The 21660-nt window shown below is 55.5% G+C and overlaps 3 protein-coding genes and 1 long non-coding RNA gene across 19 annotated transcripts; 3 read left to right on the forward strand and 1 right to left on the reverse strand.

Annotated features, from left to right (window-relative positions):
• Positions 1 to 95: 95 nt before the first annotated feature.
• Positions 96 to 2954, forward strand: PPCS (phosphopantothenoylcysteine synthetase). 3 transcript variants are annotated; one of them, XM_039367453.1, is made up of 3 exons: positions 96 to 658; positions 941 to 1044; positions 1358 to 2954. In XM_039367453.1, exons 1-3 carry the CDS (start codon positions 151 to 153, stop codon positions 1673 to 1675), a joined length of 930 nt encoding a protein of 309 aa, XP_039223387.1. In that variant the 5' UTR covers positions 96 to 150; the 3' UTR covers positions 1676 to 2954. The 3 variants fall into 3 exon arrangements, with proteins under 3 accessions (XP_039223387.1, XP_039223389.1, XP_039223388.1); XM_039367455.1 differs by having other exon boundaries at positions 120 to 240; XM_039367454.1 differs by having other exon boundaries at positions 164 to 294.
• Positions 2955 to 3081: 127 nt separating this feature from the next.
• Positions 3082 to 16053, forward strand: CCDC30 (coiled-coil domain containing 30). Of its 10 annotated transcripts, XM_039367430.1 has the most exons (20): positions 3082 to 3310; positions 4312 to 4464; positions 6756 to 6876; positions 7377 to 7567; positions 8054 to 8219; positions 8343 to 8465; positions 8591 to 8751; positions 9174 to 9311; positions 9664 to 9845; positions 11232 to 11427; positions 11503 to 11676; positions 12300 to 12509; positions 12714 to 12865; positions 12954 to 13122; positions 13237 to 13358; positions 13461 to 13602; positions 13782 to 13918; positions 14030 to 14144; positions 14509 to 14576; positions 15258 to 15686. In XM_039367430.1, exons 1-20 carry the CDS (start codon positions 3293 to 3295, stop codon positions 15445 to 15447), a joined length of 2928 nt encoding a protein of 975 aa, XP_039223364.1. In that variant the 5' UTR covers positions 3082 to 3292; the 3' UTR covers positions 15448 to 15686. The 10 variants fall into 10 exon arrangements, 9 of the variants coding, with proteins under 9 accessions (XP_039223364.1, XP_039223368.1, XP_039223367.1 ...); XM_039367434.1 differs by lacking the exon at positions 4312 to 4464 and having other exon boundaries at positions 3278 to 3310; XR_005559679.1 differs by lacking the exon at positions 3082 to 3310 and having other exon boundaries at positions 4322 to 5023; positions 14509 to 14678; positions 15258 to 15393.
• On the reverse strand, positions 8345 to 12761 carry LOC120319098. Its single transcript, XR_005559680.1, has 3 exons — positions 12624 to 12761; positions 9106 to 9237; positions 8345 to 8483 (listed from the first exon to the last, which is right to left on the reverse strand). It is a non-coding gene; the product is annotated as an uncharacterized LOC120319098 (long non-coding RNA).
• Positions 16002 to 21256, forward strand: PPIH (peptidylprolyl isomerase H). 5 transcript variants are annotated; one of them, XM_039367462.1, is made up of 10 exons: positions 16002 to 16136; positions 16483 to 16547; positions 17078 to 17101; positions 17586 to 17630; positions 17950 to 17992; positions 18635 to 18727; positions 19367 to 19454; positions 19869 to 19909; positions 20441 to 20509; positions 21143 to 21256. In XM_039367462.1, exons 1-9 carry the CDS (start codon positions 16134 to 16136, stop codon positions 20507 to 20509), a joined length of 471 nt encoding a protein of 156 aa, XP_039223396.1. In that variant the 5' UTR covers positions 16002 to 16133; the 3' UTR covers positions 21143 to 21256. The 5 variants fall into 5 exon arrangements, with proteins under 5 accessions (XP_039223396.1, XP_039223397.1, XP_039223394.1 ...); XM_039367460.1 differs by lacking the exons at positions 16002 to 16136; positions 21143 to 21256 and adding exons at positions 16148 to 16395; positions 20820 to 21136; XM_039367461.1 differs by lacking the exons at positions 16002 to 16136; positions 21143 to 21256 and adding exons at positions 16148 to 16395; positions 20975 to 21133.
• Positions 21257 to 21660: the final 404 nt, after the last annotated feature.

Here is a 21660-nt window from a genome sequence, read left to right on the forward strand (position 1 = left end):
GGCCGGGACGGATGTGGCGCGCAGGCGCAACAGGCAGCGGCACATGCAGCGGAAAGGCCCTCCTCTTCCGGTTGTGGTTCACGGAAAGCCGTTCTGACTAAGCCGTGGGGACAGGCGTTGTGCGCAGGCGCGGGAGGCGGGGCAGCAGCAATGGCGGCTCCCGGGACGATGGTGGCCTCCTCGGAGCGGGAGGCGGCGGCGGCGGCCGAGGCGGAGCGTCGCGTGCGGGCCTGGGCGGAGGTGCAGCGGGCGCGCGGGCGCCGCGTGGCGCTGGTGACGTCCGGGGGGACTCAGGTGCCGCTGGAGACCCGCGCGGTCCGCTTCCTGGAGAACTTCAGCAGCGGGCGGCGCGGGGCGGCCTCGGCGGAGCGTCTGGCGGCCGCCGGCTACGGGGTCTGCTTCCTGCACCGGACGCGCTCGGTTTTTCCCTGGGCGCGCGCCCTGCCGCCTCCGGGCCCGGCCTTGCTGGACCTGCTGCGCGTGCATGAGGAGGACGGGGCGGTGCGCGTGCGCGACGGGGCTCTCCCGGCCCTGCTGCCCGCCCTGCGCGCCTACGGCCGGGCCCGGGACGACGGAGCCTTCCTGGCGCTGGAGTTCGCCGGGTTGGCCGAGTACCTGGCCCTGCTGCGCGCCGCCGCCCGCGCCCTCGCCCCGCTCGGTGAGGGCCCGCTGGGTGCCCGGGAGGGAGGGAGGAGACGCGCCAAGGGCCTCTCTGTGCAACCCGTGCAAAGGCAGGGCGGGAAAAGAGGGAGTACGAGCCAGGCATGCCCAAACACACCGGTGCAATGTAACACAGCATATGCCAACATTTGCTCTTGCACTAGTTGCAAGTACAGCCCGTGCAATGCATGCAAACTCTGGGTGCAAGCATGCTATGACAGTAAGTTCAATAGATGCAGATTCTCTCTCACTTACTCTTTCACTCTTTCTGCCCCATCAGGTTCCAGCGCCATGTTCTATTTAGCAGCAGCTGTGTCAGATTTCTACATCCCCCCTTCAGAGATGCCTGAACATAAAATCCAATCGTCTGACGGGCCCCTTCAGGTAAGAGGAGATAGTTGGGATGCCCTTTCATAAGGATGACAGATCAGAGAAGGGGAAGAATTTTGGGAGGAGAAAGGGGGAGGCTGAGAGAGCTAGAAAGAGGGGCCAAAGCAGGTGACACCAGAATAACAGTTGGAAAGGACCTGCCTTGGAGGTCTTCTAGTCCAGACAAATGGTTCTCCAGTCTCTTCTTGAAAGCTCCCAGTGATGGAGCACCCACAACTTCTGCACGCAGGTTGTTCCACTGGTGAATTGTCCTCGTGTCAGGAAATTTCTGCCTTTTGCTAAGTTCTCTCTGCTTCCCTTGTTGCAGATAATCATGAAGATGGTACCCAAAATGCTGTCTCCGCTGGTTAAAGAATGGGCCCCTGAGGCATTCGTGATTTCCTTCAAGTTGGAAACGGATCCGTTGATCCTGGTTGAGAAAGCCAGGCAGGCCCTAGCGAAATACAATCACCAGGTGGTCATCGCCAACGCCCTGGATTCGCGAAGAACCTCAGTGATCGTGGTCACTAAGGATTCAGAAACCCCGTTGTCCCTTTTGGAGGAGGAAATTGCCCGAGGTGTAGAGATTGAGGAAAAGATTGTCAGCCACCTGGTATCCCAACACAGAGCCTTTGTGGAAAAATAATTGCCAGTGGATAAAATTCTTTCTCAACTATAAATTTAAGAACCGCTAGGAGCTGGTGGTGGTGAAGCTGGAGAAACTGGAAAGCTTCTATTAGCTGTTAACAGAGACCTCTTTAACTTGGGTCAAGGAGGCGAAATCTGACACAGCTTCATGGTTCCTTTGCACGTCTTCAGACCCGTTTGCTGCTTGTTGGTGGGAAGGTTTAAAGAACAGGAACATTCCAAGCTGTGACTCGTTCTGGTGTATTATTGGTACAATCACGGGTTGGCGTTTTGGTGGCCAGGCAGACAAAAACCTCTCTGATTATTTTTTTTTTTCCTGCTGCCTTGGTAAAAATCACTCAGGAAAATTTAAAAAGCGTTCTAGTCAATTTCTGAATCTTATTCCATCTTGAATTATGCCAGTTTGCACAAAATAATGAGAGTCTCTAGGCCAGTATGTGACTTGCTGACTTTGGGCATCCTAAAATTATTAAACTGGTCAAATAATAGATCAGTTGGAGTTTCGTGGGCCAGAAATGTTCCAATGTTGTCTTTTTCTTCCAAGATGTGTCCATATGACCTTTTTTGAAGTTTATGTTTTCCTGTTCTGCAAGAAAAAACTCGAATGGCTAAAATCTTCCATCACCTTGATGCCTTGGGAAATGTGAATTTTATACAAGTAGTCCTCCACTTGCGACCATTTGTTTAATTGTTCAAAGTTATGATAATGCTGGAAAAAAGTGATTTACAACTGGTCTCCACAGTTACTGGTAATATTCAGGCGCTTGGCAACTGGCATGTATTTATGAATGTTGCAGCATCCCAGAGTCACGTGATCACCATTTGCGACTTTCCCAATGAGCTTTTGACAAACAGAATCAATGGGGGAAGCTGATTTGCTTAATGACCATTGCAAAAAGGTCATAAAAATCAGGCGCTGCTCACTTAATGATTGTATTGCTTAGTGATGGAAGTTCTGATACCACTTGTGGTCGTGAGCCGAGGACTTCCTGTACTGCGTTCACACAACCTGCTCAGCTTTGCCTTGCTTAAAATGGTTTGCTGGCGATGCTTTCATGACACATCCCAGGCTAATTAAGCCATGTTAACTGTTTTATTTGTTACACGGACCCAGCAGTAAAATCGGTTGCCCTGTGTTTGCAAACTGAATAACTGTCACATTTCGTGGATCGTGTTTTAAAATTCACCAGAAAAAGGAATCTGATACTTGAGGAATTGTACAAAAAGAGAAGACACTCCACAGGTTCAGAATAATAAAAAAATATTCGGACACTGGACTTAAGAAATTGTGTGCTTTGTTCTAGCTTGCCTTGTGTGTCTTTGGCTTAGATCATGCTAAGGAAAACATGATTCTTTGACTGCACCCAGCCACCTATCTGAAATAGAGCAAGGGGTTGGACTAGAAGACCTCTGAGGACCCTTCCAACTCTGGAAACAATTGAAAGCGCGGTTGGCTAACGGGAAGAAATGGGAAGCGGTTTCTTTAAGGGGGCGTGGCTAGCTGCTAGGGCTTCCAGTGGCGTCTCCGCACGCCTAGGTCGCGCGTTGCCATGGTTTCGCGGCCTAGTTTGCCGGCTGCGCTCCCGCCCGGCTCGGGTGGTGCAGGCGGGACCTCATGGAGGGAGGCCGGCTGGTGAGTCAGCATGGGGGCCAGGCAGGGCGGCGGCGGCCAAGGCTGGGATGCAACCTGGCTGGTGGTGGAGGGAGCTGGGGAGGGTAGACTGCTCCTGCCCGGGGAGGCTCCGCTCAAAGGTGCTGTGGTGGGGAGGCTCCGCTCAAAGGTGCTGTGGTTGAACGGACTCGCCACCGGTTTTTCTTTTTTTTTTATAAATATGGCTATAAATATTTATTGATTCATTAATTTTATTCCAGTTATGTGGACTCCCACATTGCAAAGACGACTCTGGGCAAGGAGAGCAATTTTTTTAAAAAAAGAAAATATAAAGGGAACTTGCATAAATGTGTGTGTTTGCATGTGTGTATACAAACATACACACGCATGCATATAAACACAAAACGGGGCAATAGCTAAATTAAAAAGCAAACATTTGGAAGGCATGCAAAATGTATTAAATTTATATGCCGCTGATACCACTGCAAAAAGGGTGGCTAAATAAATAAAAAAAATCTCTCCATAGGTTGGTCTGTATGTGTGCATCTATATACCTATTTGTGTCTCTGTGTATAAAATATATGTGTGAATAGGTAGGTGGATGGATTTCTCAATGCATTGGATTCCAACTTCCATCCTCCCCAGCCTTTGCTGGCTAGGGACGATGGGGACCTATTTGCATAGAACTCCCTGAGATTCGATTTTGGTCGCTGCCCATCTGGCCAAGGCAGCTCCGGGGTGGCCAACAGGACTTTAAACCCCAAATCCAAACTCAGCCGAGGATCCAGCCCAAAATCAACGCCAAAAAAGGGCATTTGCAAGAGTGACCAGAGGAAAAGCAAATCCTGGCCAGGGAGCCAAGAAGACATAGCTTCCGGAGTGCCAAACCGGGGTTGGTTCAAACCCTGGTTTGCCCTGGCCATAACAGTGCCAAGGCTTGTTGCCCAGCTGTTTAGCCACGCTGGCCTCCTTGCAGAAGGGGAGCTGACTTGGACTTCTGACGCTTTTCTCTCTTCCTGCAGCTGGGGGAGGCTGAAGGAGGAGGAGACGCTGCCGGCACCCCCTCGGAGACCCACCTAGCCCACCCGTGGCCCTGTTTCCTGCCCGGCCAGGAGGAACTGCACTTTGCCTCTGAGCCATCTCTCCGTCAGCAGCTGGAGGAGGAGATGAGGGAGGTGGGACCCCATTTTCACCCAGAGGGACCCCTCTGGGACGATTCCAGGGACGGGTGAAAACTTGGGAAAATGTCCAATTGCCCTCCTAAAAGGTGTGCGGTTCGTTAGTGGCTGGCTTCTGAATCAGGCCGAAGTGGGCTTCTTGGGAACGGCCATGTCATTATAACAGAAAAACAGAGTTGGAAGGGACCTTGGAGGTCATCTAGTCCAGCCCCAACTGTTTGAGCAGGAGAACTTCTTGAAGACCTCCAGCCATGGAGCACCCACAACTTCTGGAGACAACGTCCGTTCCACGGGTTAACTGTTGGGGAAGCCAGCAATTTGTGTCAGCCGTGCGTCACACCACTGGGAGCGGCCGATGCCCCAGTTCAGCCTCGGACCGGCATGCTCTCCTTTGAGTCTGGGACACCAACCTGGCAGTGTGTTTTTGTCCCGTTTCCTGCTTTTCTTGGACCCGAGAGTGTCCATTCTTTGGGACTTCAGGTCTTCCTGGTATTCCAGCGTCTTGGGGATGTGCTCGCCCGCAGGGGACCTTCCGCTGGAAAGTGCCTTGAAGGAGGTGACCTCCGCAGAGCGGTGCTTCCTGCCCATTCATGCCCGTCTGATCTGGGGGGATAGGAAGAGCGGTGGGTGGGTTTCTTCCCTCTCCGGACCCTTCAAAGCAGCCACTGAAGACAATAGCAGCTCCAGGCTTCTTGCAGGCCACGCCAAGGATCGCTTCCCTTGCTTGGCCGACGATTCGCTTCCTTTCCCGGCTGTCGTCATCTTGACGGGGGTAGAACCAGCCCTTCGCCCCCTGGATGGGCGGCCCACCCCTGCCCACCCTCTGGTTTGCAAAAGGTCCCTTTTTCTCCCGCTGAGACGGAAGGGCAGCCCACGTCAACCGTCTCGTCTTGCTTTGAACCCGGGACAATATCTGGGTATAGTTCGTTTGTTCTCGGACTTCGGGTCATTGGAAGGGGAGAAGGATCAAAATGGCGTGGGGGGGGGCTGTGCCACTGGGTGCTCCAAGACGTCTGTAGGGTAAAAATGCTAGCTTGGGTGTGTCTCTTGGTTGGTTGCCAATGTTTGTGTTTGGGGCTGTGAAGGTGGGAAGGTGAGTTGGGTCACTCTGCTTTGGCCCTCATCTCCCGTTGGCCTGAGGGGTTGTCGCTCGGACGATGAAATTGGCAAAGAAGCCCCTTTTGCGACTTAAGGCCGTGAATCGGGGCAGCCTCAAAGCCCTATCTAGGCTTAGGAGACGTGAGACGGCCTGAAGCAGGGGTCCCCGACCTTGGCAACGTTAAGCATGTGGACTTCAACTCCCGGAATTCTTCAGCCAGTGATGCTGTCAGTGGTTTTCAGGTGGTTCTTGAGAACCTTTTCCTGAAGATTTACAACAGGGGTCTTCAAACTTGGCCCTTTGATGACTTGCGGACTTCAACTCCCAGAATTCCTCAGCCAGGCAAGATTTACAGGGAGAGAAATTCTGGGAGTTGAAGTCCACAAGGTGCCAACGTCGGAGACCCCTGACTCTAGACCAGTGCTTCTGAAGGTCATCTCCCAGAATTCCCCAGCCAGCATGGGGACTTATGGGAGGTGATGTTAGTGAATATTAGAAATGTAACAAAAAATCCCACCCTCCGAGGTAATTGTTCAAGAATATATGCTCTGAATTAGTCTGTAGCCCTTAACAGAATCACAGATTTGGAAGGGACCTTGGAGACCATCTAGTCCAACCCCCTGCTCAAGCAGGAGACCTGCCTAGACTATTCCGGCAAATAGCTGTCTGGGCTCTAAAGCTTTCTCTTCTGGAATCGGAGCTCCTGGTAGCTCTCTTAAATTCCTCTCTTTGAAATATGCCCCCACTCCTTTTGGAAATAAACCAGATTCCAACTCGGGGTCTTGTCGTTGTGTAGGGAGCCCCCCCTTCCAACCACTGACCCCTGGCAGCACCGGAGGGAGGGGGAGAGGCTCGAATTTCTGGTTATGCAGATTTCTGATCTGTAGGAGGAACTAAAGGGGTGTGAAGGGATTTTTTTATTATTATTTTTTGGCAGAGGATGTTGAACAGAGCCAGAGTGCCCCCTGGTGACCGTCCAAATCTGGAAACTTGTTTTTTTTTTTTTTTTCAAAGTTGCGTCCTGGGGAATTCTGGGAGTCAAAGCCCCCACCCCCCCTTCTTCAAGCTGCCATGGTTGAGAAATGGTTGCCAGGGTGGTGAAAGAAGAGCCTGTTTCCTTGGCTGGCAAAACCGCCTCTCTCTCTGGAGTCTGGAAATCTGATCCTGCTCCCCTCCTCCTGCTTTTCAGGTGCAGAATTACGTCGACCACGTCAGGGCCTTGACGGAGGCCCGGGATGCTCTGGCGGCGGAATACGAGCGGGAGAACGAAGAGCTGAGGACGAGGTTTGCCCAGCTGCAACTGGAACTCGGTACCCGCCCTTGAGCGCTTTCCAGAATTCTCCAGGCCGGAGGGGATCGTCCTTGCCAGGGAGGCTGAGCCTCCTTTGGGATGTTGCAACACAACCTCTCGCCCTTCCCGTTCTTGCAGATCATATTGTGGTGCAAGCCCACAAGTGGAGTTTGGGTTGTGATGTAACAGTGCAGACTTCCTCGGTGATGGATACCCCACTCATGTCCAACAGGAGGAGGAGGGAGGGAGGGAGGGAGGAAGGGGGGAAGGAAGGAAGCAAAGAAGGGGAGAAGGGAAGGAGGACAACAACATCTGAGCTTGCTGGTTTTCATTACCCAACTAGGTAACATCATCAGTGCTACTGTGTGATAAGGTCCAGAGAAGAAGGCTGTATCTTAAACCCAGTGCTGGACACTGGGGTGTCTCTCCACTCTTGGGGGGCAACAGAAGAGGCGCCTGTGGGCACCACGCAGCCCCCCCATGTGCCAAGAGAGGGCTCCGCCTTGTGTTCCTCCCCAGAGTCTCAGCATAAGGAGGTGGCCGAGCTGCTGGCACTGGAGGGCTTGACCAGCATTGTCCACAGCAGCCCCAGCGAGCAGGTGGCCTACTTGCTGGTGGAGAGAAGCACTTTGCTGGAGAGGATGGCAGCGCTGGAAGAGGAGCTGGGAGCCCCCCTCTGCCGGGGGAGACCCTGCGCGGCTGCCCTGCAAGTACGGGGTCTTTTCTGTCGGGGGGGGGCACAGAGGAGGAAAAACTTTAAGGCAGCTGAGACGGCAGAGATGGGTTTCCTGCTTTGTCCAGAAGGAAGTGATTCCACTAGCGCAGGGGTCTTCAAACTCGGCCTTTTGATGACTTGTGGACTTCGACTCCCAGAATTCCTCAACCAGGCACGCGTGCCTGGCTGAGGAATTCTGGGAGTCGAAGTCCACAAGTCATCAAAGGGCCGAGTTTGAAGACCCTGCGCTAGTTAAATACAGACTTACCGCCACAAATGGGATCAGAATTCCCAGGAATGAAGGGAAATCTACGTGTCGCAGGATCCAGTCGGTCTTCCCAGCTTTCGGACCCAGGAAACCTCTGCCTCTCCAGAGGGTGTGCCCCGGGCTGTTCTAGGCGTGGCGTTTGCGGGGTGCCTGGTTGTGTGCCGCTTTCAGTTGTTGATTGGGCATTGAGGAGAGTCCTGCTTCATCCCACAGCCTCCCTCGGAAGAGCCGGAAGGAGGGAACCTCGCCCGGGAAGAGGCTGAGCGAGGTCCGGGTGGAGCCCCAGACAGACTTTGCAGTGCCCAGGGTGAGATCCTGGCGTTGAACGAGGATCCGGACGTATCAGAGGGAGAGCCGGGGAAGCTGCGTGACTCGGTCGGTAGGTCTTTGGCCGGATTCCTTTTTCAAGCTCACTTAACAACTGTCTCACTTAGCAACAGAAACACAAGGTCATAAGTCAAGGATGACCTGTATTTTTGTAAAAAAAAGTCTCTCTGGCCAGGAGCCAAGGTCTGGCAAGGAAAAGGGGACCAGCAGGCAGAGAGGGCCACGCAGCCCGTCGAACCGTTGGCGAAACCGTCCCTCGACGGGAACCTCGTCTCGGCCCTGGATCCCGATTCCGTCAGTAAGCAGGGAGGCAGGGCTGGCAGGGGAACATGGGAGGTTGAATCCGCACCTCTTCCCGCTGCCAGGGCTGAGAGACCCCAGACTGACCTCAGTCTCCCCAAGTGACCTTTGGATTTCCTCTAGCTGCCTCGGCGTGGCGGAAGGCCAGAGAGCAGAAACTCCCGACAGATATACTGCTGCTGCTGGAGGGGCTTTGCTTTCCGGAGGCAGAGAGGCAGGCCTGTCTGGGGGGCCCAGGAACCGGCCGAGAGGCAGCCGGTCACCTTGGAGGCTGCTTTAAGCACGTAGGTCAGATCCCCCTCCAGATTTTCCCAGGAGACCCTGGACACAGTGGGCGCCTCCCGTTTGGATCCTCCCAGCGGCCCTTGGGAGGGGGGAGCCCCGGATTGGTTGACGTTTTGGGACCTTCCTTGAGGGGTCCCTGTTGCTCTCTCAGCTGGGTGGCTTTCTTGCAGACGTTTCACGACCCAGCTAGGGAACGCCACCAGTGCTGGAAGGAAGTGGGGTTTGGTTCGTTCCAGCACTGATGATGTTCCCTAGCTGGGTGGTGAAACGTCTGCAAGAAAACCGCAACAGGGACCCCTCGTGTCAACCCTGAGCTACAAAGATCCTCCTTTACTGACACCCCAAGTACATACGGTGCAACTCCTGTAGTGTTCGGATAAATTCCTCCTGGTTCTTGCTTGATCTCTCCCGGTGGACCCAGGAGCTGCACCTCTACCGGTCAGAACTGCTTCGTCTCCACGGCGAGCTGCAGGGCTTCCAGGGAGCTGCAGAAGAGAGGGACTTTCTGCGCCTGGCCCACCAGAAGCTGCTGCAGAAGAACGGGCTGCTGGAAGCCAAGGTGGGCCCCGGGGGGGAGGGGGTAACTGTGAGTCAGGGCCGAGCATCCGAACTTTGATCACGTATTTATTTCATATATTAAATTTAGGTTTAAGCAAACATAAGAGAGTGTGGGATTGAATTACACCACCTGTCTTTGCTCTGTCTTTGCAGCACATTTGTCTTTTTCAGCCGCAAGCACGGGCAATATAATTCAATCCTGCACACTCCATGTTTTCTTAAATCTAAATCTAAATGAAATACATTTATTAAAAATTATTAATTTAATAAATTAAAAATATTATTAATGTATTAAGTCAGTGTATTTAATAAATGCATTTAATACACCAATGAGTAAAAAATAAAATCCGCAGGTGTCGGAGCTCTCCCAGGAATGCGAGCGTCTGAACCGGCACATCTTGAAGGCAAGGGAGGAGGAGGAGGAGGAGGAGAGGCTTTTGGCAAGCAGACTTTCCTGCCCCGAGTTTCCAGAGAGGGGGCAGGTTTGTGAAGTTCAGATGCCGAGCCAGGGAGGAGACGGAGAGGCAGCAGCGTGGTAATTTGAACCCTGGACAGCTGGATGTGTTTAGATTAGAACCTCAGAACACTTCGAAAGAAATTGATCTGTGTTTGTACTGAAGAGTCCCAGAGCTCAGTCAAAAAAATGTCACTTCTTGCAGAGGGGAAATGCAGAGTATTGACATATAAACGTTGGTCTTGGGACAGGCTGGCTGGGGAATCCTGGGAGCTGAAGTCCACAAGACTCAAAGTGGCCCAGGTTGGACTGCCTCTGTCTTGGGGTCTTGACGGATACACCGCGTCCCTCCCCTGTTTAGCCCAGGCAGTAAAAATGGAATTTGTATCTCCATTTTTCACCCTTTCCCTACCTGAAAAGACTCCCAGTTGCCAGAGATCAGAGGAGAGCATGCGAGGAAGAGGGGAATCGGAGGGAGAAGGGCAAAACATGCCCAGAAACCAACTTAGCAGCCGAAAGGGGATTCAGGAAGCGCCAGGATCTTTTGGGTTCTCCAGAGCGATTCAGTCGCAGCTGCGGGGGGTCAGGCAGAGCAGGGCTGGGGAGTTTCTGAGAGGGGAGAGGGGGAGCCGAGCCCCCTGCCCTCTCTTTCTTGTGAATTTCTGAAGCCTGAGCTGGGGGAGGGGGAGGGGGGGACCCTGCCCCATTCTGATGTCACCCACTGATGTTGCGTCTGGCCTGGTGGGGCCAGGAGGTGCCACTCGCCCCATACAGCGGAGCTGCTGCAGGCACCCCTCTTCCTCCGTCCTCACGGAACCAGGATCCAGGCACGGGCTGTATCCCCTTCCCCCTTTTCTCCATCTGCGTAGTCTCTCCTGCCACAAACCTGAAGGCGGGATTTTAAAACCTGCCCCCATGTTTGCTGCTGCAGCGGGGACTACAGGCCCCAGGATTCCAGGCACCGCCATCCCCCTGGAGACAGCCGGCCCTCAATCAAGCCACTGGATGGGCTCCCACCCACTCTGGGGGTCCCCAGGTCTTCGGGCCCTGGCGAAAGAGTGTCAGAATGGGGGCCGGTTTAATCTCCGTGGGGATGATGTCCCACAGGGAGGGGGCCACCAGCAAAAAGGCCCTGAGTCCCAACAGATGGACCTCTGTAGGGGAGGGGGGCCCAGAACACTCCCTGCCTTCCCGCTCTGGTGGGTCAGGTAGGTGTAAGTGGGGAGGATCCTTCAGATAACCCGGTCCCAAGCCCTGCGGGGTTTTGGAGGTGACCGTCAGCACCTTGAGCGGGCCCTGAAAGCAGACGGCCAGCCAACGCAGCTCCTGCGGGGTTTGTGTGTGGTTATTTAGCAGCCAGCCCTATTGCAAGGGGGCTGCAGGAAGGAGAACCCAAGACCCCCTTTCCTTACCTGATGCCCCCTATCTTTGCCTCTCTCCCCCCCCCCCCGGTCTTTTGACCCACAGCCTTCATTTGTCAGAAGCCAGCAGGATGGGAGAGGTGGTGGAGCCAGTCCAGACCAAGCAGGAAGAGGAGGAACCCTTCCTGAAGGAGATCCTGGTGGTGCAGCATCAGCTGAGCGCCCACCGAGAGAGACACGCTGCAGCTCAGCCCTGCCCACCCCGGGCAGCCCTTGGAAGAGCCGGGGGGGACACGGAGCAGGTACAGAGCAGGTCCACCCGTGGGGAAGGGGCTTGCAAGGCCGTGCTTTCTTTACCCCCTCCCCTCTGCACGCAGGGATCCCCCCACAAAGGAGCCCTGCAGCGGCAGGAAGAGCCACTGGGGCTGCGCGGGGACCCCTGGCAGGTGCCAATCTCCGGTGGCTCCGTCAAGAAGCAGCTGAGGCTGGAACAGGAGAGGAGCTTGGAGCTGAGGCTACAGAACCTGCAACTGCAGCAGGAAAACATGAAGGTGTGTGGGGGGGACGTCTCGTGGGTCAGGGGGAAGGGGTTTCGTTGCACGGCCTTGTCAGTTGCGGCTCGGGAATCGGAAGGCAGCTGACGGTGACTTGTACGAAGCTTAAACATTTGGCGTGAGGCCTCATTGAGGTCCCAGCTCTCCGAAGATGCCGGGAATTGAGGAGGGCGACACGGCCGTCTGCAGTGGAAGAGACGGGAAACCTGACCCATGTTCAAAGTGTCCGCACAGTTGGGAAAAACACGGTGCTAGCAAGAAAGGGGACCACCTGAGGGGAAGGGGCAGGCAGCCCGTTTACCCTCCCTCCCACCAGATTTGGGCCTGGGCAGCCCGGGAGCCCCCTTCCAACGGGTAGCTGATTGTGATCCTGCCAGATTCTGCTGCTGGAGAGGATGCCGTGCTCTCCTTCACCACAAGAGGGCGGAGGAGAGTTAGGGTTTGCTGCCCTCTAGTGGCTCTGAGGCAGTTCTGCAGCCTGGATTTGACTTCAGCCCATTTCCCAGCCTGGCAATGATTGACGGCCCCTCTTGTGCAAGGCTTGCACCCCCCCCCCCGGGAATGGGGGAGGCAAATGCACCTCCTTAACCCAACAGCCCCCCCGCCACGTTTCTCTTCAGGTCCAGGCTGAGCTGAGACAAGCCCAGGTGAGGCTGTCGGAGAGCTCCAAGGCCTGCAGGGCTCTGGCCTCGCAGGGGGAGCTGTGCCAGCAGAAGGTGAAGGAGCTGGAGCTGGAGCTGCTGCAGCAGTCCCAGACCGTGAAGCAGCAGAGCCGGCTGCAGGAGCAGCTGAGCCAGGAGGGCCAGCGAGCAGCCCAGGCCGAGAAGCGGGTCAGTTTTCCCAGGCCAGTCAGGGGCTGCAGCTGGACTCTCCCCCTCTGCTGGGGGCCCGCTGGGTTCCCTCTCTTCCCCGAGAGGGCGGATTGCTCTCCTGGGGCTTCTTACCCTTGAGTGAGGGGCTTCCGCCTTCCCCATCCGGGACTGGGGCCGCCTGCCCTTCAGTGAAGCCATCCCTGTGCTTCTGGTCCTTCCCAGGCGGGGGAACTGGAGCAGAGGCTGCAGGAGGCCCGGCAGCTGCAGGAGGGCCAGGCCGCCCTGGGGCGGAGGCAGCTGGAGGAGGAGGCGAGGGAGGCCAGAGCGAAGGAGGCCGATGCCCGGCGGTCCCTGCAAGAGGAACAGAAGAGGCGGTAGGAGGAAGCCCCCTGTGGGAGGGGTCTGGGCAGAGGGGAGGGGCTCAGCCCCTTGCACTCAGGTGGGCTGGCTTGCCTCTCGCAGGAAGGCGCTGGAGCAGCAGCAGGAGGAGCAGCAACAGCAGCGGCTGAGGCTCTGGCGGGAGACGGAGGCCGGGCTGCTCCAGGCCTTGGCTGACCGCCAGGCCCAGGCCCAGCAGCAGGAGGGGCAGCTGCGGACCCTGGAGGACGAGAGGAGGGCCCTCGCCCAGGAGGTCAGCAGCCCTCCCTCCCCTTCTCTTCCCCTTCCCTCTCTTTATCCTTCCTTCCTTCCTCTCCCTTTCTCTTTTCCTCCCTTCACTGAGCCCCCCCCCATCCTCTCCCTCCAGCACCTGCGCTGTCAGAGTCGCAGCCAGCGCCTGTCGGAGCAGCTCGCGGCCCTGCGGCAGGAGAAGGAGACGCTGTGTGAGGAGCAGAGGCAGATCCTGAAGCAGGTGGACGTCTCCCTCAGGTGAGCCTCCCTCCGCTCGCCCGGCCGGCCGGGCGGCTGCCTGGCTCCTCCGCCAGGGCCGGGGCCCCGACGAGCCGGAGCCCCACCGCTTGGCCTCCCCAGGAAAGAGAGCGAGCGGCGCCTCCGGCACAAAGCCCGACTGCGCCAGGCGAAGGAGACGCTGCTCGGCGAGGTGAAGCTGCGCGACACTCGCATCCGGAACCTGGAGAACGAGGTCCGCCTCTCCAAGAGCCAGGCTGAAAAGGTAGAGCAGCCCTGGGCCGAGCCAGGCAATCCGAGCTAGGCTGCCTTAAGCCTCGCCTGCGGGAGCTGCCCCCCCCCGCCTCAGCCCCCCCCCAGGGGGCCCTCTCTGCAGTGCGGCCTCCTCTCGAGCCAGGCCGGGGGGGAGCGCAGGCGAACGGGGATGCCGGCCTTTGCACCCAGGACCAGCTGCTGATCCGGCGGGTGACCAGCGAGAACGAGGGCCTGTTCAGAGAGAAGCGGAAGATCCTGGAGCAGCTGCACGGCCTGGAGGAGGCCAAGCAGAGCGACGGCCAGGCCCTCTGCGCCCTCCAGAACAGGTGGGAGATGCCAGGCGGGAGGGGGCCCAAGCGCACGGGGAAGGGAAGGGATAGGGAGGGAGTTTTTTGGGGGGAGCCCCATCCCAAGGCCCCTCTCTCTCTCTTTCCCAGAGTCCAGCTTTTGGAGGGGGAGAACAAGCAGCTGCAGGACCGGACCCTCCAGCTGAGCCTGCAGGTCGGGATCCTGGAGCGAGCCCTGCGCACCATCCATGTCCACAGCCTGCAGGTGAGCTGACCCGGCCCCCGCCTCCCCTCCCGTCTCCTCGGTCAAGGCAGGACGGCCAGCAGGAGCCTTAGCCGAGCCCCCACTGACAGGCCCTCAGTGGGGCCGCTCACCTGCGCAGGTGACAGGTTGGCAGCCCCTGTGGCTACCCCTCTCTGAGGCTAAGCAGGCCCGGACCTGGCTGCTCCTGGGTTGGGAGACCACAAAGAAATCCCAAGAGCAGATGCCAGCGCAAGAGATTTCAATCCGCACCCGGAAAGGGATTGGATGTCTCCAGGCTAGACCAGGCCCCCTCCGCAGGACTTGCTGACCGTCTTCCGGGTGTGGCTGTGAGTGTTTTTTAAATCTCGCACCCTTCTTTCTGCAGGAGCTGAAGAGCCTCGGCTTCCCTGAATGTCCACTGCAGAGGAAGCTCCTGCCCTTCCCCGGGTTCAGGTACGGCGCCAGGCCGGTGTGTCTGTGAGGTGGCAGGCCCAGCCGGGATCAGACCATCGCGGGGACACCGACACTGGGCGCTCCCTTCCCCGCAGCAGCCAGGTTGGCGTCACCGTGGCCTCCCCGGAGCCTCCGCTTCCCCCTGGAGGTTCTCCCCCTTCCACGCTTCTGCCTTCTTCAGGCCACGCAAGGCAGGAAGCAGAGGAATAAAAGCAGAGCCCTCAAATCCGACACCCCAGGAGAGCGAATCATTGGGACGGTGGGCGGAAGGGGAGGCCGCTGTGCGGGGAGGGGCCGGAGAAATGGATCTGGGGAAGGAGAGGGCCTCTGCCGGGGTCCCTCCTGCCGGCCTTGAGACCATGGGGGCCCCCGGCGGCCCCTCGAGGTGTGCCTGGTGAGCAGGGTGAGGGGCGGCCCCCTTGGTGTTTCTGAAATCCTCTTTCAGTTGGGATGGAGTCTAGATGGCTTGCGGGGAGCATATTGGAGCAGCTCTAACGGGGGCTACCTGGACCACGACTGTTCAAGGGGACCCAGTAAGCTAAGTGGAGCCTCTCTCTTGGGGAGCAGTCTACCTTGGAAGAGCAGGAAGGGCCGTTTTATGGCTGCTTCTACCCTCACTAAAGCTTGAGAGGTCCGCCGACTCGCCGCCCTGAAGGCTGAAGTCCGCCCTTTCCCTTTCAGCTTCTCGGTCACCAGGCTTTCGGACGCCAGCAGCCTTCGCCAAGCCATCAAGGGCGGGCAGCCGGCCGAGCCCGGGCAGAAGGCCCTGCTCTCCCCTCTGGCCTTCCAGAGCTCCCGGATGGGCTGCCTGGGCGTCTCCAGAAACCTGGACGACCTCCGCCAGGATGAGCCCGGCCAGCCCGCCTGCTGAGGTCGGGTGGGAGAGCCCAGAGCGCCCAAGGCACCTCCTGCCTGTCGGTGGAGGCCGGGGGGGGGGGAGCTTTTTTAAAACCACAGACCGGAATGCCTTTTCAGACACGCCCATCGCCTGAAGAAGGGGGGAAATGTCAAATGTATTTTTGGAACAATAATTTGTTTCTACAACTCTGGAGCTCTGAGCATAGTTTGTGTCCCGGAGTGTTTTTTGGGGAGGGAGGGAGGGAAGAAAAGAGGCAGAAAAAAGGGAAGAAAAAGGAAGGAGGGAAGGAAGGGAGGGAGGGAGGAGAAAGAAGGAAGGAAGAAGGGAAGGTAAAAAGGGAGAGAGGAAGGAAGGAAAAGGAGGAAGGAAGAAATCCTTCAGAGACCATCTCTTCTTGAGTGAGGCTTAAAATATAATTCTTATTGGGAAATGGTGGCCATCGTAGCCTTTTTAAAATAAATAAATAAATAAAATTTTGCGAAAGGAAACATCCTGCACAGCGTCCATGAAGCCCAGCGAATAGGTGGCTGCATTGAGCTCAGGATGTGAACCGACAGGCGCGCCCACGCAGCGACACTTCGGGTTCCCAGCGACCGGGATAGCGTTCCAAAGGATCGGAAGAGGCGGGAGCTTCCGGTGGGACGGGAACAGCATGGGGCTTGAACTAGGCTCGTGACACGCTGCCCGTTGGCCCATCAATGGTGAGATTCCTTCGTCAGAACCGGAGCGCGGCGCCCAAGATATTTGTTAATGTCGATCAAACGTTAAAATAAAAACGTCAGCCCGGTTTAACGGCTTCGGTTTGGCTCTTGACGCGCCCGGAAGTGAGCGCTTCACGCCGCGCTAGGCCCCAAAGGGGGCCGCCCTTCCGCTTCCGGGCCAAAGGTGGTCGCCATGGCGGTGCTGGCTTCCAATCCCAACAACCCCGTGGTCTTCTTCGATGTCACCATCGGCGGGCAGGTAGGCCTCGGGCGGAGGGAGCGGGGCCGGGAGGAGTGGCTTGCGGAAAGCCCGGCTTCGGCCTCTGACGCCTCTATCCCTCCGCAGGAGGTGGGCCGCATGAAAGTGGAGCTCTTCGCCGACGTGGTGCCCAAGACGGCCGAGAACTTCAGGTGAGCCCGAGGCTGGCGGGAAGGCGGGGGCCATGGAGGCGGGAGGCCAGAGCGGCCGCGCGCCACAGAGCGGCCCGGCCTAGAGCGCTGCCGCTTTGCCAGCTGGCTGGGGATGATGAGCGCAGGGAGAAAAAGGAAAGCTTGTTGGGGAGAGATTCCCAAGCCCTTCCCTGGCGGTGTAGGGGGCAGCCCTTCCCTCTCTACAACCTCTAAACCAGGGGTCTTCAGACTTGGCCCTTTTATGACTTGTGGACTTCAACTCCCAAAATGGCTGAGGAATTCTGGGAGTTGAAGCCCACAAGTCATAAAAGGGCCAAGCTTGAAGACCCTGCTCTAAACTCATGACTGGCTCGCTGAATTGTGGCCGTAAGTCGAGGACTGCTTGTATAGAACATGCAGCTTCGATCCGCCTGTCCTCTCTCCCCTCTTCTCCCCCCCCCCAGTGATGGAGGGGCTTTCTTTGCTGAATTTGAGCCTCTCCCTCTGAATCACCCAGTTTAACATGCAGCCTTTTTCTTCCTTCTTTCCAGGCAATTTTGCACAGGTGAATTCAGGTGGGTAGATCGATCCCGTTGATCCTGCCAAACGTAAAAATAAAAATTGATTGATTTGATCGAGCTGGAAAAGTGGCAGCACAGGAAGAGGAGAACAATCCCTAACTTTATATTTTAGGCTTTATGTGTTTATTTAGCCAAGTGCGGTTAGATACACAGGGAATTAGTCCTCGGGTATGGAAGCACTCAGTGTACTTGCCAAACAACAGAATATAATTATAATAATATGAAAGTATACAGCCAATAAAAGGTGGAAGTAAAAACATAAGAGGGATAAATAAAAATAATAACAGGCTTGTGAAGAGAATTGCGGCCCCTCTCTGTCGTTTGTCCTTCCATCTTAGGAAATTCTAGATCAGAACAAAACAGTGAGAAGTGACAGGTTGTGAGTTGGGGGTGTTGCTTCTTTGGCCCCAGAGCAATCTTGGTCACTGGCTATTGTGGCATCTGGCAATTTCTGACTGTTTGCTTTTTTCTCTCCCAGGAAAGATGGTGTTCCTATCGGTTACAAAGGCAGCACTTTTCACAGGTACGTCGGGTTTTGGGCTCTGGCAGGCTAATTTTTTTCACCCCTCCAGCTCCCCACATCTGGGGCTGATGGACTCCCACATTTGGAGAGGGTGCTTCAAATGAGTGAATTGCATTCTAAACCTGTCAGCCACTCCAATCTTGTTGTGTGGCCTTTAAGTTAAACTGTGTATTATTTAAAACCGAGTCCCTTGAGGCACTATTTTGCAAGCCATCCAGAATCCTGTTCCAGACATTTACAGCCCATTTGTGAGCTTCCCAGGTTGGTGTTTAGCTGTTGGATACCTTGACCTCCTAATATTTCTTTTTTCCTTTTCAAGGGTTATAAAGGATTTCATGATCCAAGGAGGCGATTTTGTAAATGTAGGTACCTCAAAGCTCTTTTACGGAAGGGAAAGTGGGCATTTGACTTGGAATTGGTGCAGATAAGATTGGAAGTTACCCCACCGAGGAGCTGGACTTGGAGGCTGGCAACCTTATTCAGAAACTCGAGCTAAATTTCTCAGGAAAACTTAAATGTTTTCTAGAAAACAGGCTAACATTTGCTGGAAGGAAGTGGTTCCTCTAAACTTCTCCTTTCCTTGATTCTGTTTAACTTCCACATCACAGAAGCAAAGAGGGCTACAAACTGAACTCGCTCACTCTGAGGTTTTGTTGGCAAGCTTGCAGGGAAGGAAATGCCTTTGGGGGGGGGGATGCTAATTTGTAATGCAGCATATTAAAGGGTTAAGGAAGGAGTGATTGCGGAGGTACTTGTGCACTTAGACTTTTTTTAAAAAAAACAATTATTAGAGGAGGCTCATTCCGGATAAGCGGTTTTGTATCTGTTTGCCAAGGGAATTACCCCATGGCTCATGAGGCCTTCCTCCCCTCTTCTCTCCATCTCTTCCTGCCTTCCCTTCCATTCATCCCCCCTTCCCTTTTCCATCCTTCCTTCCATCCTTCCATCCATCCATCCATATCTTTCCCCTCCCTCCCTCTCTCCTTGGTCTTCTCTCTCCATAGGGAGATGGCACTGGAGTGGCCAGCATTTATCGGGGACCTTTTGCCGATGAGAACTTCAAACTGAAACACTCAGCGCCCGGCTTGCTCTCCATGGTAAAGAACAGCCTGAAGTTGGATCTGAACCTTCCTCACAGATCCCTTCAGTAACTCCTGCAGCCCGAAGACAGGATTCGTAGTTTGGGGGCGATGGGGGGAGGGGGAATGTTCCTGATCCGTTCCCTTCTTTTTCCCTGTAGCCCCCAGGCATCTTCGGAAGGTGCCCACCCAGGTCCCAGCATCAGGAAGAGCGGAGATTGAGAGCGCTCCCTTTCCTCCGGTGCCCAGCCCTTCTCCTGGGGGGGGGGGAGACCTTCTGAGTTTCCAGTTTCTCATCTGGATTGTTGCCTGGGAGGAAAGGGTTAAACCTCAGCCCCTCTTCCTGTAACCGTTTTGATCCGGCTGGCAGCGGTCACTATTTATAGGAGTTGCTGCTTCAGCCTTGCTGAGTTTTGGCAGACAAACAGTGGCCAGGTGCCAGACTTGGGGGGGGGGTCCTTGATCGGGCTGCCCAGCAGGAAGACTACCACATCTCAATGCGCAAGTCTTGCATATCGCCCAATGTAATGTTGAATTGGATGTCCTCCAAATGGAGGCACTCTGAAATTTTCTCCCCCAGGCTGCAGAGCCTGGAATGAATGGGGAGGGCCTGACCACACAGGAGGTCATTCTCCTCGCCTGCCCCTTTCCCCGCAGGCCAACAGCGGTCCCAGCACCAATGGCTGCCAGTTCTTCATCACCTGCTCCAAGTGCGACTGGCTCGATGGGAAACACGTGGTTTTTGGTGAGTCATCACTGGCCGGGTGGAGGCCGGGGCCCGGGTGCACCCTGCCTCCGTTAGCTTGGATGTTCCTCTCCTGATCCTTGCCCTCGCCCCAAATTTGTGGCAGATCTGCCCTGGGAAGTTCCCATTATTTGGGCTTTCTGAAATGCTTTGCACTCTTGTCTCTAGGTTCCCCCCCCCCGCTGCCTCAGGACCCCCACCGGGTTAAGAGAGCAGCATGGGGAACTCTGGGAGTCGAAGCCCACAAGTCTTAAAGTTGCCAAGGTTGGACTCCCTGCCCCCCCCCCCCAGCCCCTCTTGCTTCCTTCTCGTTCCCCTCTCCAAAGGTTAAAAATCACACCAGCATGGCTCTTCCTTGGCTAAGGAATTCAGAAACGCTTGGAGCATTAAGATTGTTCTTTTTTCACCTGGCAGGTAAAATAATCGATGGGCTTCTGGTCATGAGGAAAATTGAAGTAAGTCGTGCTTGTCTCTGGGTTTGCGATGACACTCTGCCATCCAAGAAACCACATAAAAATTAGGCAGTTTTGCTTTCTAGAGAAAAAATTATTTTAATTGTTCTAGCCTGAGGCTTCCCAGACTCTCCTCTCCTGCCTTTCGGGATGCAAATCCTGCCCAGGCAGCTTAGAAGAGCAACGTGCCTCCAAAAGGTGGAATCTCTCAGCCTTTCACTCTTCTGGCTATTTCTGTCTGAGAAAGTGAGAGAACCCAAATGTACGGTCCTTGGTCCCCTTTGAGCTGGGTGGTTTTCTGCCAGATGTTTCATTACCCAACTAGGTAACATCATCAGCACTAGTGAGGAATGGGATTTGCTCTGTTTATATAGTTGGGTCCTGAAACATCTGCAAGAACACCTCAGTACCAAACATAAGTTATGAGCAGGCTGCAAGAGAGCCTCTTTATCCTGGCAATGGCTATCTGAGCAAGGTTGCTGCTGCTCTTTTCCCATTCTGCATATCTGCTCACCCGCTTTCTGTTTCTTGCAGAATGTGCCCACCGGGCCAAATAACAAACCAAAACTGCCGGTGGTGATTGCCCAGTGCGGAGAAATGTAGGTAGGTGTCACCTTAGTTTGTGCAGCTGAAGTGGCCTCTAAAATGGGAATGGGGGATGGGTGGGTGGGGTAGGGGATATCTGGGCGAGAGGGGAGGGTCTATGCCTGGGACGTCAATTTTAAGACCTATGGACTTCAATTCCCAGAATTCCCCAGCCAGCCATTAGCATGGATGATGTTACCTAGTTGGGTCATGAAATGTCATGAAAACCATGCTGGCTGAGGAATTCTGGGAGTTGAAGTCCACAGGTCTTAAAGTTGCCAAGGTTGGACAACGCTGGTTTACACAGCGCATTTCCGTGTGTCTGCAGTGCAAGTCGGAACTGTAGCCATGTTTCTTGCCCCTGGTGTGGAGGGTTGGCAGCCCACATGGCCTCTCAGCAGCAGGGAGGATTGGAACCTCGCTCACAGCAAAGCTTGCAAGTTTCCTTGTGGTCTAACTTGGCACAAAATCCTTGCACTCTAGAAGCCAGGACGCAGTGAAGGAAGCTGCTCTGTGCCTGGGACCCTCCTTTTCTGCACCGACTGTGTCACCACCTCAAGGGGAGGCCACCAATGTAAACCCTGCCCCGGATTCTGCATGTGGGGAAAACCCACCGCTGGGGACTAATTGTTTACCTCTTCCTGATTCCAGGTTGATTTTTTTCTTCCTCCTGGGATGCCAAGCAGTTCCTGACCGCTCATCCTTCATGCCACCTTCCATGTGTCTGTTCCCCACTCTCTTTGTAAATAAAAAGATTTCTTAAAATATCTGTCCATCCTCATGCCTCGAGGGAGGGTCACACAGGTCTGAGGTGCTGGGAATGGGGAGTGTATCTTGCGGGAAGGTGGGGATGGAGGCGGCCATTCAGCCTCCCCCCAGTCGTTTCTCCTCTTCCAATAGGCAGCCCTTGAGAAACTGACAGATGCCTATCATTGGGGGGGGGGCGTCACCTGCGTTTCAAAGCTGCAGGCCACACAAATAGAAACGCAGCGCCTTTGCCCAGAGCCGCTTGGCGATCGCAGGTGGCGGCCCGGGGAGCGATTTGGAGGCGCGGAGGGGAGGGATGCCCGTGTGACCTTGAAACGGCCACCTTCGGAAGTACCAACGCTGCTCCAGCCAGGCTTGAGCCGGGCAGAGCGGACGATGGGAGAGGAGCGGGCCGATCGCCT

Source organism: Crotalus tigris, unplaced genomic scaffold (genome assembly GCF_016545835.1).
Source record: "Crotalus tigris isolate CLP2741 ecotype Arizona unplaced genomic scaffold, ASM1654583v1 scf7180000020588.15403103151:6194809, whole genome shotgun sequence".
Lineage (NCBI taxonomy): Eukaryota > Metazoa > Chordata > Lepidosauria > Squamata > Viperidae > Crotalus > Crotalus tigris.